General features: G+C 39.9%; 1 protein-coding gene across 3 annotated transcripts in view; it reads left to right on the top strand.

Annotated features, from left to right (window-relative positions):
* Nucleotides 1-17,686, top strand: part of STK32A (serine/threonine kinase 32A) — a 64,538-nt gene that overhangs the window by 25,837 nt on the left and 21,015 nt on the right. For all 3 annotated transcript variants that reach the window (XM_075009517.1, XM_075009518.1, XM_075009516.1), the window contains exons 6-7: nt 1,148-1,321; nt 10,883-10,920. In XM_075009517.1, coding sequence (XP_074865618.1) covers nt 1,148-1,321; nt 10,883-10,920 — 212 coding nt within the window. The remainder of the gene's footprint in view (nt 1-1,147; nt 1,322-10,882; nt 10,921-17,686) is intronic.

Here is a 17,686-nt window from a genome sequence, read left to right as displayed (position 1 = left end):
ACTTTTTGATACTTTTCATACACAACTTTATTCTGTGCTTGTTAACTGTCCTCACAACACTACTATGAAGTAGGTAATAACTTAAAGGATGGGGTAATCAGGCAGATAATTAGATCACATGTTCAGAACTACAGGGGAAGTCAATATTAGAACAAGGGCAGCTTTCATTCCCTGAGGCTGACATCTCCTTTGTTTAAAATTGGATTGCACCTTGTGTTTAAGAAAAAAAAGTGGCATGTTGTTGCCTTTTAAAGTATCACCTTTGAGAGCATCTGTAATAAGTAGCTAGTTTGTTTTTCATGTATATACCCAGCACAGTTATGTGGGACTCTCTATTCTTGTGCCACTATTTACTCAGTCTGAATTGCTGCCACTTCTGTCTGTCTCTGGGCTTAGTTGGATAACCAAGCAGATGTGCCCAGGTCAATCCAGTCACGAAACTGCCACAGAAATGTAAATAGAAGTGTGTATAATTCAGCCCATAATTACACATACCAGTGTGCATTGTGCCTTGTTGAAATTTAAGAACACACTTTGAAAAATAACAGTATTGTCAGGGTCTTTACAATTTGTTGAAAATATTTCCCCTTTTTCCCTAAAAGAACTTGATGGAAGCTTGAAAACAAAATCACCTTCTTTGCTGTCTCCCCTTCCTTCTGATGGTTGTGGCTGCATTTGGCTGATTTGTTAATTTATGGTTGCTTGTAAGCACTGGATTATTGACCTTGAATATTGCTTTTTTATTTAGAAATAATGATAGCTGTGAACCAATTCCATTTTCAGAAATACATATATAAAGATGTACTAAGATGTATGGAGATATTTAGATATATTTATAGAGAGATAAAGTCTTCATCAATAATCAGTACCTATCCCTAATCTGATTAGTATTAACACTATGAATTTACATGTGGTATCAAACATGGACTTTGATCTGGTTTGTCATGTGTGTCTAATTGCACTGTAGACACACTATAAGTTTCTGTAAATTTAGTATAGTCCAAACATACAAGTGAAAGCGACAAAATCCTATACAACGATGTAGTATTATAATAATTAAGGTCTTACGGAGTTGATCACTTTTTCTTTGAACATTATCCCTCCTCAGTTAAGACTTGACTGCATTGTGGTATTTTTGCGCTCTCAGGTACTCATTCCAAGATGAGGAGGACATGTTCATGGTGGTGGATCTACTTCTTGGAGGGGATCTGCGTTATCATATACAACAAAATGTCCGATTTCAAGAAGGCACTGTGAAAGTCTTCATCTGTGAGCTGGCTTTGGCACTGGATTATCTCCAGAGCAGACTCATTATCCACAGGTCAGTTGTGGGTTTCAGAGGTTGGTTAATGTTAACATTCTGTTGTGTTTTGGTACGTATTACCTTATGGTTGAGGCAGAGCCAGTGTTACTGTGTATATCTTGAGTCACAGCTGCTAACTTTACTTATTTTTTATAACATCCACTAAGTGGAGCAAGGTGCATTCCATTCTGCCTCACGCACCGTTGTCAAGGTAAGCCCCTACATTCTGATTCATAAAACTTTGTGGCGGATGATACATAAAACAGAAAGCACAGCTTGATTTTCTGTTAGCAGGGGAGCATGTTCTGCTTGTTGTAAGAAAAATGTTTTAATTTGTAAGCTGAAGTGATTTGATAGGGAGCTCCTTGTTGGAAAGTAAATGTGATAATGTTCAGAAAATAATAAAATCTAGTCACTTGTATGGTGACTTTTTAACAGAGAACCTCAGAGTGCCTTACAAAGGGAGTATTTTTATCTCCTTTTTATGAAAAGGGAAAGTGGAGCCTTGTATAAGTAAAGTAAAGCCCTTTATCATACAAAAGTCAGTAGAAGAATCAGGACTTACGACAAAGTTTTCAAGTTCTAACCACTTGGGCATGTCTAGGTCGAAACTGCGTTTTTACCGAATAGTTTTTGAACTGTACTTTGGCCAACTTTTCTTAGTTCAGGTCTTTCCTAGGTCTCAGGTTTGAGGAGCACTTTGGAGGCAATACATATGTATAGAAATTACAAGTGAAAAGGGTATGTTGTCATATATTTTATTTCACCTAGGTCAGTGTGGGATACACTGCCTCTGGAACACCTCACATTGTTCAATTTGTAGGAGCACTACCAGACTATTAAGGAAGTCTTTTCCAGGATTCCTGGACTAGGAGGAGGTTGCCTATGATGTGAAACATCAAAATGAGGTGGTGTGAAAGCTAGAGGAAATACTCTGTTTAAGAGAATGAAGATGGCTCTTCTTTCCTGACAAATGAGAGTGCGTATATGAACAATACCGATCTGTCTTCTCTCTCACTGATTTAGGAGTTGAAAACTGCCCCTCAGGTTCACAAGATAGCACCTGCTTTGCAAGGTATCCCTCATAAAGGGAAAAAAAGAGGGCTTTGATAACAGGTGATCTTGAAGGAGACCTTGAATTTCTGCATCTCCTGTTCTGATTCCTTTGTTTTCTTTATTCAGCTCTGTTGGGTGATAGCAAATGTTCAAAATTTGGAGGAAGTGATTGCAATTGCATGCTTTTAAAAATACCCATAAGAATAACAAAACTAATTACAATCAGTCTTCAGGGCCCAATTGCAACCACCTCTCAAAAGAATAATTTCATGGAAACTAATTATTGCAACAGCACAATACTAAAAAAGAATCTATATTTGTCTTTTAAACTTTGATTTTAAAAAAAAAAATAGTCTGGACTGAATTACTAATGTGAGATTGAAAGATTGTTTATGCCATACAGAGAAGTAATAGGTCCCCTTCCATCACAATACCATAATGATGGTGGTTTGGTATGTTTTAGCTCAAAGAGGCAGTATTATCAGGCTCCAGATACAGGCATTACTGATGGGATTTTTTTAACTTCTGGAAAAATGATACAGTTTAATTAGATTACTAGGTATAAAAATGTAATGAATGTGATGCCGAAGGATGAATCTGATGCCTTTCTTCTCTGTATGAAACTCACTCTTCCACTCTAAATAGGAACTGGCCAATATGTTGTATTTGTAAACCATAGCCATGTTCTCTGCTGGTATAAATGGCCGAAACTCCATTGAAATCGATGGTACTATGGCCATTTTTACCAGCAGAGAATTCTCTCTGCTCCTGTTTATAGCAGCATCTTATTTCTATTATCTGTCATCTTGAATGATCGCAAATACAGTGATTACAAACCTAATATTCAGATGTACGAGCTGTACACAGGGCTCTAGTCATTTTGTACTGAAATACAGCCATGGCAGGGGAGAAGCATAGCCTTTGTCTTTTGTTTTTCTTTTTTTCCAGTGCATAGCAAACAACGTGCAACTGTTTAAGTCAGAAAGTAATAGATACACCTTGTCCAGTTCTTATTGCTTTGGGGGCTTATGTAGATGCTTAGATGCTACAGTGATTGGTGGAGGGGGGAAATGCATAGAAGTACAAAGAGAGAAGGGAAAATTACTTAAAACAAAATTTAGTTGGGATTTTAGTTAGCACTCTCTGCTTGAGAGCAGTCCACAGGATTTTTAATGGCCACAAGATGCTCAAGTGGTGAGTTAAAGGGACTGAGGTTCGGACTGCCATGACAGCAGCTGGGAGCCCCGGGCCCTTTTGAATTGGCTGGCCCTTGGCTCACTTGCCCTCTTTGTGCCCCAGCCTAACCCCCATGTGCAGACATGTCCCTTTGCAGTCAGTTTTGGACTTAGTTCTCTTGAGTAATTTTTCTGTCATCTGAAATTTTTCAACCTCATTGTTTACCCCTTTTCCAGATCATCTATGAGTAAGGTGAACATTTTCACTAGTGCCTCTTAATTTGCTTGACAATATAATTTAATTTGTCTATCCCAGCAGTGGTGATTGGTGCAGGAGTTCCAGGATGGGCACTAGCCACGTGCCCATGCTGCCTGCCCCTTCTCCATCCATGTTCTGCCCTCCCCCTCTTCCAATGAGTGTAGGGGCAGTCCTGCTCCTCTCCTGGAGTGGTGGCCTGAGAACAGCTTAAGTTTCCTAGGTCCCATATCTCTTGGGCTGCACTGTTTCAGGGGATAGTGTAAGGACCTGCCCCCCACACTCAGTGAAAGAGGCACTGAAGGCCATTGCAGGGTGGGCGGCAGACACTGGTGACTCCCTCTGTACCCCGCTTCATTTCCCTTGTCTCCAAGTGATTGTGATGGCAATTGATGTAGAGAGGTTTAACTCATCTGTAAATGATCATTTAGAATTACTAGAGCATAGGTTCCTCTTATTTTTCCACGTTCCTTTGTTACAGCAAGGAGCCTGCATCACTCATCATATATTCCATTTAGTGAAGTCTCATTGCTTGCATATTGTTTTCAAATGACCAAGCAAGTGCCTACTGATTCTTTTGATTGGCCTTCAGGCTACATAAGTTTCTGGTGCAGTGTGGTATTCAATAACGGGTTCAATAGAAATCCATTAAAGATTTGCAATCTTTACTGAGGCAAAAAAGAATCTTGTGGAATTTTGCTTGAGTAAGGAAGGTAGGAATTAGCTTTAAACTGATAAATTAGTTTCATCGCAGTGTTGTTCCTTCCTGCTTCTGCTCTCTTATATTTGATAAACATACCATACCAGAAGCCTTTAGCATAAATATCTGTAAATAAGGAGCACAGCTAAGGAACAGAAAAAGGTAAGAAGAGAATAAATTTAAAAATTGCTGCAATAAGAATTGTATAATAATTGTTTCAAATCAGTACAGAAAGGAACTCTGAGGTCTGAAGGTGTAGAAACAAGGGAGTGCACAAAATTTAGAATACAATATGATCAATAAAATACAGTAAAATATAATTATAGAATCAGAATCATAGAACACTAGAACTGGAAAGGACCTTAAGACATCGAGTCCAGCCTCTTGCCCTCATGGCAGGACCAAGCACTGTCTAGGCCATCCCCGATAGATGTCTATCTTACCTACTCTTAAATGATCAATATATTACTGAATGGGATGGTGTCATTAGAAATAGAAGGAGCATCCTGCACAGGTGCCAAAAAAGCTTAAAATGCATTTTTCAATCTGATCTTCTACAAATGTAACAAACTGCAAATGGCACTGACTTGCAAGATTCTCATGGGAATAATTCACTGCTCAATTAAGAGGAATCCCAGCCCTGTTGAAAAGTTCAGCTCTTCTTACAGCCTCAGCTGGCACTGGAATGTGAGAGCGCTTATTTTCTCAGAACTTTTTTGTTTTGTTTTAACACATGCCTGGACTTCTGTTTTGTAATGCATTGATCTCTGTATGGAGACAAAGTTCGGCTGCCCCTTTCAAACTCATTTGCCTACAGATGCCACCTCACTCCGGGAAACAAAACTGTAGAGTGGTAATGAGGGTATTGAGTTAGTGTCTCAACCCTGCACCTGCTCACCAGCCACCAAATAATGCATGAGTATGAATTACACATTGTGAATTAGGGGATAAAGTTTCTTTCATGCAGATACAGTGGCAAGATGAGGACAGTCTCATGGATGGATTGTAGTGGAAGCCAGCAACTTCTATTAAACATTAACCCAGGGAGATGCACAACTTGTCTGTTGACCAGAGAGACAAAGAATGCTCCACATGGCCATGTTCCAGGTTGAATCCAGAGAACTGGGGAATACTGTCCAATCAGCACTCCTCCTCACTATTTCCCTCCCTTAGTATGAGCACTGCCCCCTTTCATGGCCAGCCTCATCAGGTTTTCCCGTCCACTGAGGTAGGTAGGTGGCTTTTACTAGGTGGTAAGGGCCAAAGCCTTAGGCCAATCTTTGGCTTGAGTATCTGGCCACGTACATAAGGGAGCAGTGGGGAGAAATGCTGGCTCTCGGGTTGATGTTGTGGTTATAATTCTTGAGGTTATTAATTTTTTTCTTACTGTAGCTCCCTGAGGCCCCAGCCAGGTCCTAGGGACTGAACACAGCATACCAAGAAGATGATCCTCTTGTTCCAAAGAATTAACAGTACGTGTTGAACCTCTCTAATCTAGAACTCTCTCATCCAGTAACAGCTGTGGTCTGGCATGATTTTAGTTAACGAGTCAACCATTTATCATGGATGGGACCAAGTTTCTGGTGGTCCCATAAAGTTTGTTTACATCTGCCAGTCTTCGTTCTCAGTATTCTTTGCTGTTATTTAGCTGTAAGTTACCTCTGAATGTCTTTTTAGAGCCCAGTAAGTAGTGGAAGTTTTGATAATGTGCCAGATAGTATTGACCTCCTGTGGTCTGGCATATTTTCTCATTTGGCACTGGTCTGGTCCCAAGGGTGCCAGATGAGAGAGGTTCAACCTGTATATATGAGGCACAACAAATATGTGTTGTATGTAGCTCCCAAGGCTTAGGGCAAGATGTGGCCCTAAATTTGAAGAAAACTTCCATTTGCCTTTCTCTCTTCTCCATGTTCTTCATTCACAAATGAAAGTTCCATTACAGTCACAATTCCATTGGCATGACCACACTATATCCAGAGGGCTGAGAATGGCCATAGCTCCTTAATGTCAATAAAATGAACTCGGCCCTGGGGAAACCGCCCTCCCCCTGCCCCACCCCCAAAAAAAATAAATAAATAAAAGCCTCTGTGCACCAAAAACATTCACAAGAAGTGGAAGCCTCTCAAGGAGCATGACATGCAATCTGAGGTGCAGCTGGGCCTGTTTGAGACACATGTAATACAATGAAACATCCCTGGCCAATTGGAAGATTTTGCAGGTTGTGTAATTATCACTGTATCCTGAGGGGATGACATTTAAATTGATAGACTGAGTGGAGGAGTACTGCATCTGTAATTGGGAATCTCAGGAGATGTTCAGATAATTATTTACTTTGTATGAGCAAAGCTGTACCAAGACAGCAAAGACAAAGAGACCGATTGGTTTGAAATGTTAGTGAGCATAGTTTTAAGGAAAGTGTAAAGTGTTAATATGTGTAGGCATTAGAGATTGATTTTGATTTCACTCACAGTGGTGGCACTCCACAGATTGCATAGTAGAGTGAGATTAGAACTGGATTCAGTGCTCATAAATCATACTTAACTTAAATAATTCGTAAAGCTCACCAAAAAAAGAAAAAATATTTTAATTAAATATTTCAAATATTTGAAAGTGTTTTCATTTCAAAAGGGTTAGAAAAGGGCCCAGGTTTTCTTTTAGTGATTTTTTTTAAAGAAAAAATATAATTATAAAAAAGTTATTGAAAACATGAAAGAAGTGATTATTAAAATTTTTCATTTACCAAGAATCCACACTTTTGACAGCATGTGCCTCTATGTTCTAAACAGTGGTATAGTAGGTACTCTGTGCTGTTGCATTGTTTAAAAAAAGAAAAACACCTGCTGCATTTGACTTTGGAAGTAGCATTTCAGTGTTGGTGAATTGATCTTTATGCATCTTTTACCCTCACATGGGGTGACAAGACATAGTCATTTGGTGTTTATGAATCCTTTTCAGTTGCTTATGTGAATGATGCTTTGCCAGGGCCAATTATTAGTATTACAATTATACCTATTTTATTTTTCCCACACACAGATGACTCTGTGAACCATTCCTTTTTTCCCACTAGATTACATTTTTGCATAAATTACAAAAGGCTAAATCCTAGCTCTGCAAATTGTTCTCATTGAAATTGTGGGCCTAACTGAAAGCACTGAGTATTTAAAAGGTTGGTTTCTTTGTAGCTGTGATGTTTTTTGCAATTTCCGTATACTGTATTAAATTTCAAAGTGCCTGGCTCAGTCCAGGAGCAGGTGAGGAATGGGGTGTAATTAGCCTATTAAAACCAGGTAATGTCTTGTAAAGTCAATCAACTGTATACAGCAGTAATATCAGATGTGAGTTTTCTCTTTCGATAGGCAGTATTCCCTTTCTTCACTGGTTATAGAAGTAGTTTTTCCTGTTGACAAGACAAAAACCCCCATTGTATGGAATGCATTTTCTTTTAACAAAGACATTAAATAAAACTATGTTAAGTGATCACTTCTTCAGGGGCGCTTCTGAAATGTTTTGAATGGGAGCAAATTAAAAAAGAATTCCACGTATTCTGGTATTTTTCATTAGCAAACCAGTCTTTATTTTTGCTCATCTTATACATTGGTGACTTCTCAAATACTTTATTTTCCTGATGAAATTCTCTCTTGCAACAGTTGCAGATGTGTTTTACTCAGATTCATTTGTAATAAAACTTTATACTGAGTTTTGTGCATCTCCGTTTCTTCCATCCTGATATATTCTTTTGTTGTTATTTCAAATTTTGTATGATTTCATCAGGTGAAATGCATTCAGTAATATGATCAAGACTGGCAACTGATTTAAATGTAGGTTTGTGTGGAAGAAACAGACAATAAAGGAGGATGGAAAACGTGGTAGAACGGCTCCCATGTGAGCAGTCTGTGCTATTTCTCCTCTTCCAAAGATTTACTAATAAGGCATCAACCAGAGAAGGCATCAAAGTATATGCATTATAACTTGCAATGAGAACATTAGTTAAAAACTAAAAATATAGGTGGTAAAATACTTGCATGATGAGTATAATGTAATCATCTTAAAATATAAACCTCCATCTTAGAATATTTATTTGATAATTAATTTTATTTAAGCAGGCTAAAATATACAATATATATCAGCCCAGATCAGCAGCAAATAACACTGATAATGTGGATATTTAATGATTTATATGAAATGTCTTGAAAGGATGGGTTTTTACATCTCAAAAACCACCACCACAGTTAGCACCATTATGCTGTCTTCATATGGCAGAGTGGTTATGGAGTGAATGGACCACAGAGAGTGAGCTTCCATCTCATCCCAATAGTCAGTCTTTGAAGGACCAGGTTAAGGTGCTTTGGCTAGCAGTGTTCAAACTTGCATTTGTTCTGTGATCAGCTATTCCTTGTTTTATGGAGTGCTTTGATCAACATGCCCTTCCAATGGTTCTGCTAAGATTTTGAGACATTTATTCCAGTTTCTTGGTTCAAGCTTAAGTAATTGCCTTTTGCTATCATAAGTTTCCTTTATAGTTTCAGCTGGATTGGGTATTCTTCATTTACTGTGTGCTGAGAATTGTTAAACAGTTGCTCAGTTATGTCCTGGCAATAATTGCATTTTACTGATGGATAAAATGATTCTTGTATGTTGTTTGTGGATGTGGTTCACAGTCACATGTAGTAGCACTTATTCTTTCTCAATATATGTGGTCTGAGTCTTCTCTACCACCTTAGCTGAGAGTCAGCTGGCTTTTGCTCAAACTATAGAAGCTCCTGCTCTAAGTTCCAGGTATCCCAGGTCTGACTCTGACTGTCAAAGGCTACATTTGCATATAAGGTTGTTATTTTGCAAAAGTGCTTTGAGACATAATGAACTTCATCAATGTAAGATCAAGTTATTTTATTGTAATTTCACACTTCAACGAGCAGAATTACATTGGTTTCATAAAACTTAATAGCAGTGACATAAAACCACCACTTGAAGAAATGTACATGATCGTCAAGAGCCATAAAGTACGTTGTACAATCTGTTGACATTCTTTTGTGGGAGGGGAGTAGTAAAAATTATTAGCCCCTGCCCCCTATCATTTTTTGCATTGCAGTTTTTGTAGATGGCATAGTAGAGAATACCACATAGTTACTAGCAAAGATTTCCCTGCTTCTGGGAAAAGCTTATGCCAGCTGGCTAGGAATTCCCTTTTGGCCATTCCTCTTGATAAATATATTTATGAATAGTCAAGCTCCTGAGCAATTGAAAAAGCCATTACACAGCTGGACTATTCAGGCTTTGAAACAATTACAAAAACCCTTATGATTAAAGAAGTAATTACCCAAAGTTCCTGAGGATACACACTATCTGTCTTGAAAGTTTTAAGGTGAATAAGACCACTGTGTTTCCTCGTTACTCTTCCCTTGACATCAGGTGTGTCTTCTGTTGTCTTTCTTCTCTGAAAGTAGGGTTGCTATTGTTTCTATTCACTGTCAAGTGGTCTCATTAATGTTTTAGGCTTAGTGATTAACTTGTACTTTCCGCCTTATTGTATGAAATTCACCCCTGTGCAAATGGCCAGTGTAAATCCTGTGTCAGATTCAACCCTTGCTTTGAGGGATTACATGGAATGTAAGTAATGCATATAGACTGTTCTAGGCCTCTGAATGGGTGGTTTTTACCTCTGGAGAGGGATGGAGTGTGAAAATAATTTGAAGGGTACATTGCTTTTTCTTGTTATCTGTCCCTTTTTAAGCTTTGAACCTAGAGCACTGAATTCAAAATCAAATTCAGTGAAAGTCTGGGCTGTTGATAATCCAGAGCAGAGCAGACCCAGCTGGCCCTAGTTGGTGAGTGGAAGCCAAGGCAGTACACTGACAGTGGGGCCCAGCTGGAGGGCAGTGGATGCTAAAATGAGCTTAATTTGAGGGGCCCAAGGCAACTATCTTATGCACCTTGTCCTAAAGCCAGGCCTGATCCTAAATATTGGTTTTAGCCAATCTTTTTTTCCCAAGTAATAAAATCTTTATTATCAAAATTAACTAATTTTTGAGTTCATATTCCTAATGACTGAGATATAATTCATATGGAACCAAAATGGGCAGGCTTCTGGGACTGGCAGGGAGCTGCGAACCAGGTGGCAGCCTGGCTGCCAGCTCCCCTCTTTGCAGGAGCCAGGAAACTTCCTGGTTCCCACAAGTTCAGGGGAGCCAGGAGCCAGGCTGCTGCCTGGTTCCTGGCTCTCCATCATTCACGATTTTGACTCACATTAATCCAAGTAATACACAAGTCAAAATTGCATGAATAGGGGTTTTACTGTATCTTGGACAAATCTGTAACTCTGGGAGATTCTACAATCATATTGTGTGTCACCATTCTATGCTGACATCCCTTTTTCCTTTCCCTCCTGCTTCTAGGGACATGAAGCCTGACAACATCTTACTGGATGAGCATGGTAAGTGCCATTGTTTTGCAGTAGCTGGAACATATACATGCACAGAGCAAGTCACTTGAAATGGGAACTTTCCAGCCTGAATTTGGAGCCTGGTACATGGTGTTGCCTGTGTTAGATTGGAGGCAGTTTGGGAAAGGAGCTCTCTTTTATATTTTATCTTCACCAGCTTTCTGTAAAGCACTATCATTAATATCCCATAATATATCTAGTCGTCTTAAATGCTACCAGTTACTGTAGTTCAGTGGCATTTCTAGAAGTCATTCTTAGAATGACACAGTTGGTTTCCTGGCATTTCTCCATAGGAGATGCTGTTTTCAGCTGCTTATAAAATTTTGTCACACGTCAGCCATTTAAATTGAATCGTTCCATTGTAGTAATAGACTGCATCATAGTGCAGACACATGGAGAGGGGATGAGGGGTTGCATAGGCCACCCTAATTCTGTCATTTCCTGACTTTTGAGTATTTAACTTCTCAACCTTAATGTTCTTTTAATGTAGTTTTTTGTTTATAATGTAGATAAAGATTTTAATCTTGGACTCTACTTAATCCTTTCTTGGGCAAAACTTGTTTTCTACACTCCCATTGAAAATTTGTCTGACATTTATCTACTTTCAAAAAGTAGAAAATTCTTGTAACTGGCTCATTTGTGAGAAATCTTCGTGCTTTCAACAAGCTACCTCTATATCAATATACTGTTGGAGAAACTATGGATTATTTGAGAGTCATTATCACTTAGAAGTTTTGATGCAGATGCTGAGAGCCTAGAGAACTGCCTTTGTTTAAGCTTGTAACTAGCTTTGCCTGGCATCACCTCACTGTACCCAGACTGTACCTGTTTTGCATATGAACTCTAATTTCAAAGTGCTGGGTAATTTTGTTTAAGAACTGTCAGGACAGATTTTCCTTCCTCCTCTACAAATGCACACCTCTCCCTGGCTTACTCAGGGATTTCCTTCTGCCTCCTCAGACACAGGTATACATAAATAAATGTGCCAGATTTTCTTTCTCGCACCCTTTCCAGTCCAACCTATTGGCATTGCTCAGGTGGCACAAGTGGGCCTATTGTCAATATCTATGAATGCTTCTGGTAGTGTGGAGATGCCAGTTAAAATTTTACCTGGCTCCTACAACACCCACCCCTTGTCCTGGAGAGGAGAAGCCAGGACCAGAATGGCAACACTATGCAGGACAGATAACAGAGCCCTGCTCCATTCCAGCAATTCTTATCTAGTTGATTGTCCCTTGGTAACTGTTGCCAGTGGTCAAAGAGGCTACTCTGGCCTATGTAGCCTGAATTATGAAAGACAGTTAATCAGGTTTCAGAATGGCTATACTGCATTCTATGCCAGGAAAGAGTCTGGCTCAATAGAAACACTTCTGCACACAAGTATATGCTCATACATATAATGTCAGTACAGGTGCAAGATATTTCAGATCACATACTTCATGCCACTGAGTCACATTGCAGGGCATGTTTGTCTGTTTGGTCCAATGATTGACTAGATGATGATTGGGAAGATTTTCTTATGATGGGCTGGTTCAGTATAGTGAGAAAGATGAAGTGTGCTGCCCAAAGTGTTTACTTCAATCCTTGTGGCATGTCAAATTAGAACTGGTCAGGAAAAGTCATTTTTCTTCATTAGAATTTCAAAGTCCTGGAAATTTTCCATTCTATTTAATCTTTTTCTTTAAAAAACAAAACAAAACAAAACAAAAACCTCCACCCCCAAAATGTACTCAGAAGTGCCCATGTGCTAAGGAAATAGATGCTTTGACCAAAAAAAGCCATTTTTCATTGAAAAAAAAATTTGAATGAAAAATTTAAACTATCTCTATGTAAAATATTAAAATGAATTCATTGATACATTACAGAAATTTGATTTGATAGCTTGGTGTATTAAAAGGTTCTTTAATCTAGTGGTGCAAGGCATAACAACTAATGCCTGGACGTTAAAACCAGATAAACTCAGATTAGAAAAAAAAGGTGCCATTTTAAAAGTAAAGGGTGATTAAGCATTTCAACAAAATAAGGGTGGATACTTTGTCTTTTGATGTATTCAGATCAGCTTGGATGCCTCTCTGGAAGGTATGTTATAGGTCAGTACAAGTGGTAAGTGGGTGAAGTTTTATGGCTGGTACAGGTCCGACCAGTGGCATACCCAGGATGGCACAGGTGGGCCATGACTTCAGTTGGGTGGGCAGTGATGAGGGAGTAGGAACAGGAAGCAATCTCTACCCAGTTTCAACTGGCCTTGCAGGTTGGCAAGGAGATAGGCACCTTGGCGGAGGAACCCTATAAAATTGGGAGCCCTGTAAAAGTGGGGGAATCCTGTAAAATGTTTGCCCCAGGCTCCCACCTGCTGTGCACTTTACCGGGTACTCAGAGCTTGCCCTGCTCTTACTAGAACTCCTGCTGAGGAGCAGGGTTGGTAGATGGGGGATTGGCCTGCTCTGCCGTCCCAGTTCTCCCACTGTAAGTGGGTTGGGTGGGCTTGCTCCACTGTACCTATCCAGTGCTCCAACTGGGGAGTAAGATTGGGGCACAGCAGCTTGCCCTGCTTTGGCACTCCGGTTGCTGAGCAGGCTTGTCACAGAAAGTTGCCTTCTTGCTGGTTGAGACATCAGCTAGGTGAGTATTAAAATTAAAGCCCCGACCTTGGCACCACTTTATATGGTTTTCTTCAAGGACAAGGTACAGTTGCAACTCCATTCTGCCTTCCTTATTAGCCTGGACATCTTCATCCCGATGATCTGTCCTTAGCCACATAAGACCCATGAGGAAAAGTGCCTATATAATCTGGGTATCTGCCATGCCTTGGCTTTTTACTTGGAGCATGCCAAGCCCTTTGAAAGGTTGTTGATGCAGCTCTTCATGATGACAGGAGACAGGATGAAGGGCCTGCCAGGATCCTCTCAGTGGATATCCAACTGGATCACCATCTGTATCCAGAGCTGTTAGGAGTTAGCACAGGTCAGACCAGCTACCTCTATTAAAAGTGAATTACATGTCTCATAGATACAGAAATATATTTTGCATGTGCATTTAATGAAATGCAGCTTTCCTGAATGTGTTCCTATGGCAGCGTTCCTGGCATGTGTTCTCATCCATGACATTTGCAGAGCTGTCACATAGTCTTTTGATCCCATGTTTATGGCACACTGCACCATGACCCAGCTAGCCAGAGATAATGTAGGGTTTGGCAGAGCTTTGTTACAAGATTCACATCCATGAACACCTGCCCACCATCCCCATTGCTGAAATTTGTGGAAAGAAGGACTTGAGGGTGGAAGGAACTGGCGGTGTGCCTAGTACCGTGCCAAACAGGCTCAGCTCTAGGAGATCATGAAAGCTGTCCCCTAAGGTCACCACTGAGTGAAAAACTTGTGACCCTAGTGCATGTGTAGAGCACACACACCGAACATGGAATGGACATGAGCAATACATTTCAAAGAACACCAATGACAGAAAAGGTATCTGTCTTATTCTGTCCATTTTCATGTGTGATTGTAGGCACAGGGTGAAGTTCATTCCTGAGGAGCTGATGCTTTTATACCCAGTTACAAGAAAGATGATGTATTTTGACAGTCTGACTCAATTGGCATTGATCATAGATGGCATTTGATGCTACGTGGTACCTTTGTTCTCATGTTCCTCTTATCCATATGCAGCCCACCTAATAAGGGCTTTCCTTCTTTCTGTGTGCAAGCTTCAGCGTTCTGACTTCCCCTAATGAAACTAGGGCAATTAAAAGTGCTCACCCCCTATGGGATTAGGCTTTTTAGGGTCACATTAAAGACAGGCTTGAACACTAAATTCAGGTCCAAAACTGGATTAAATATTTCTCAGTACAAAGTGGTGCTTGGATTTGTGATTGTGTTCTGCTTGATATTACAATAACTGCAAACTTCCTTAATGCCTGTGCAATTGAGTCTGATTTTTTGGTCCCCATCTTAAATTCAATCTGAAATTGTAATTGGTTCAGGATGATGGTAAAATTGTTCCAGAGTGTTCTTTTCTGGCGTTATACCCTTAACTCCAGTGCCCTCCTGACTCTGACCTTCTGCTCTGTGGTTTCTGTCCTTCTGTTGCTTCACCATGGCAGCAGAAGTGTGTAATTCTATTCATGCGTGAAAATAGCTTTTTACCTACAGCTGACATTTTTGTTTTCCCCTGAGTCATTGCTCTTGCAGCATCTGTATCTATATTTAGACTGGTAGATTATGCTTGTTTTCCAGTGGCTTTTTCCCTTTGGGATGGAAGTGCACACTCAAGTTCCGTCTCATGTTACTTTGCCAGGTTCATGCCCACACTGTATTAGTACAGTCTGAGAAAACCTTGTCCTCTGTTCACAGATGTTCTTTCCATTTTCTTGTTGATTTGGTTCTTCCTTTATGCATAAGAGTCAGATTTTGAAAGGTATTAAGTGCTTAAAGTTACAAGTAGGTGCTGCTTAAAGTCCCAATAGTCACCTAGCTTCCTCTTTAAGTGCCTAAATATCTTTAAAAATCTATCCTTAAGTGTGTTAATTTTGATTCTGCTTACCATATGTCTAGCTCTAGGCATCATTCAGTGCAATGCAGGCCTTTGGCCAAACTGTACATCTGTGAAATATATTTCAAAAGCTAATCTCTACTTCCACACTGAAAGAGATTAGTATTTGGATTACAAAGAGCAAAGCCATTTTTATTGATTTTGATTTTTAACTAGGCCAGGAAATACACTAGTATTCTGTAACTATCATTTACTCTTTGTAGAAAAGGGTTTCTTTTCAGATTTCACTTATTCCTAATCAGTGGAAATGCCTATTATCACATTACCCATTAAATTATTCTTATTGAATTGACTTACATAAGAACGGCCATACTGGGTCAGACCAAAGGTCCGTCTAGCCCAGTATCCTGTTTGCCGACAGTAGCCAATGCCAGGTGCCCCAGAGGAGGTGAACTGAAGACAATGATCAAGCGATTTGTCTCCTGCCATCCATCTCCCGCCTTCGACAAAAGGCTAGGCACCATACCTTACTCCTTGCTAATAGCCATCTGTGGACCTAGCCTCCAAACATTTATCGAGCTCTCTTTTAAACTCTGTTAGAGTCCTGGCCTTCGCAGCGTCCTCTGGCAAGGAGTTCCACAGGTTGACTGTGCCCTGTGTGAAGAAAAACTTTCTTTTATTAGTTTTGAACCCATTAATCTCATTTGGTGTCCTCTAGTTCTTATATTATCAGAGCAAGTAAATAACTTTTCTGTATTCAGTTTCTGCACACCATTCATGATTTTATATACCTCTATCATATCGCCCCTCAGTCTCCTCTTTTCTAGACTGAAAAGTCCCAGTCTCTCTAGGCTCTCCTTTTATGGGACCCATTCCAAACCCTTAATCATTTTAGTTGCCCTTTTCTGAACCTTTTCTAACGCCAGTATATCTTTTTTGAGGTGAGGAGACCACATCTGCACGCAGTACTCAAGATGTGGGCGTACCGTAGTTTTATATAGGGGAAGTAAGATATTCTTCGTCTTATTCTCTATCCCTTTTTTAATTATTCCTAACATCGTATTTGCTTTACTGACTGCTGCTGCACACTGCCTGAATGTTTTCAGAGAACTATCTGCTATAATTCCAAGATCCCTTTCCTGATCTGTTGTAGCTAAATTTGCCCCCATCATATTGTATGTATAATTGGGGTTATTTTTCCCAATGTGCATTACCTTACACTTAACCACATTAAATTTCATTTGCCATTTTGCTGCCCAGTCACTCAGTTTTGTGAGATCTTTTTGAAGTTCTTCACAGTCTGCTTTGGTTTTGACTATCCTGAACAGTTTGGTGTCATCTGCAAACTTTGCCACCTCATTGCTTACCCCTTTCTCTAGATCATTGATGAATAAGTTGAACAAGATTGGTCCCAGGACTGACCCTTGGGGAACGCCACTAGTTACCCGCTTCCATTGTGAAAATTTACCATTTATTCCTACCCTTTGTTTCCTGTCTTTTAACCAGTTCCCAATCCATGAAAGGATCTTTCCTCCTATCCCATGACCACCTAATTTACATAAGAGCCTTTGGTGAGGGACCATGCCAAAGGCTTTCTAGAAATCTAAGTATACTATGTCTACTGGATCCCCCCGTCCACATGCTTGTTAACCCCTTCAGAGAACTCTAATATATCAGTAAGACATGATTTCCCTTTACAGAAACCAGACTTGAGTGAACTAAATACATATATTACATATTTACACCTACTGTAATTTTGGTTCACAGTCTGTAGGGTCCTGTTATGTCTTGGAGATGAAATTCTAACCAGTGCAGAGGGTTAGGTGAAACTATATATTAGTGAAGTTCTAGCCAAGGACCTACTTTGAGGCTTAAATAGCATAAGACCTTTGCACAGGGACCCGTGTAGTCCCTAAAAGGTCCAGTACATCTCCCACTCAGGTCAGTGGACTTGGATAACAGTTGGATTGAACCCAGGGAAAGAACCCTCTTGCAGCACCTGGTGATCATTAAAGAATCTTTCCATGCCTAGGTGATGTTTCTTTTTGACAATATGTACAGAGCTTTGGATCAAAGAAACAGGTTCTTCTGAGAATGAAAAAGCCAATTAATGTAAGTTTGCAGGAATCATGATAATTGTGATTATTATTTGCTCAGTTTACTGCATTAGCAAAACTGAGACAGAAGTGTCATGTAGTGGTCTCCACCCAGGGCTGTTGCTGTGGGTGTGGGGGGTGGGAAGGCCACTGCCCTGGGACCCAGTGATTTAAAA

Source organism: Carettochelys insculpta, chromosome 15 (genome assembly GCF_033958435.1).
Source record: "Carettochelys insculpta isolate YL-2023 chromosome 15, ASM3395843v1, whole genome shotgun sequence".
Taxonomy (NCBI): domain Eukaryota; kingdom Metazoa; phylum Chordata; order Testudines; family Carettochelyidae; genus Carettochelys; species Carettochelys insculpta.
This window is presented reverse-complemented; position numbering and strand designations above follow the sequence as displayed.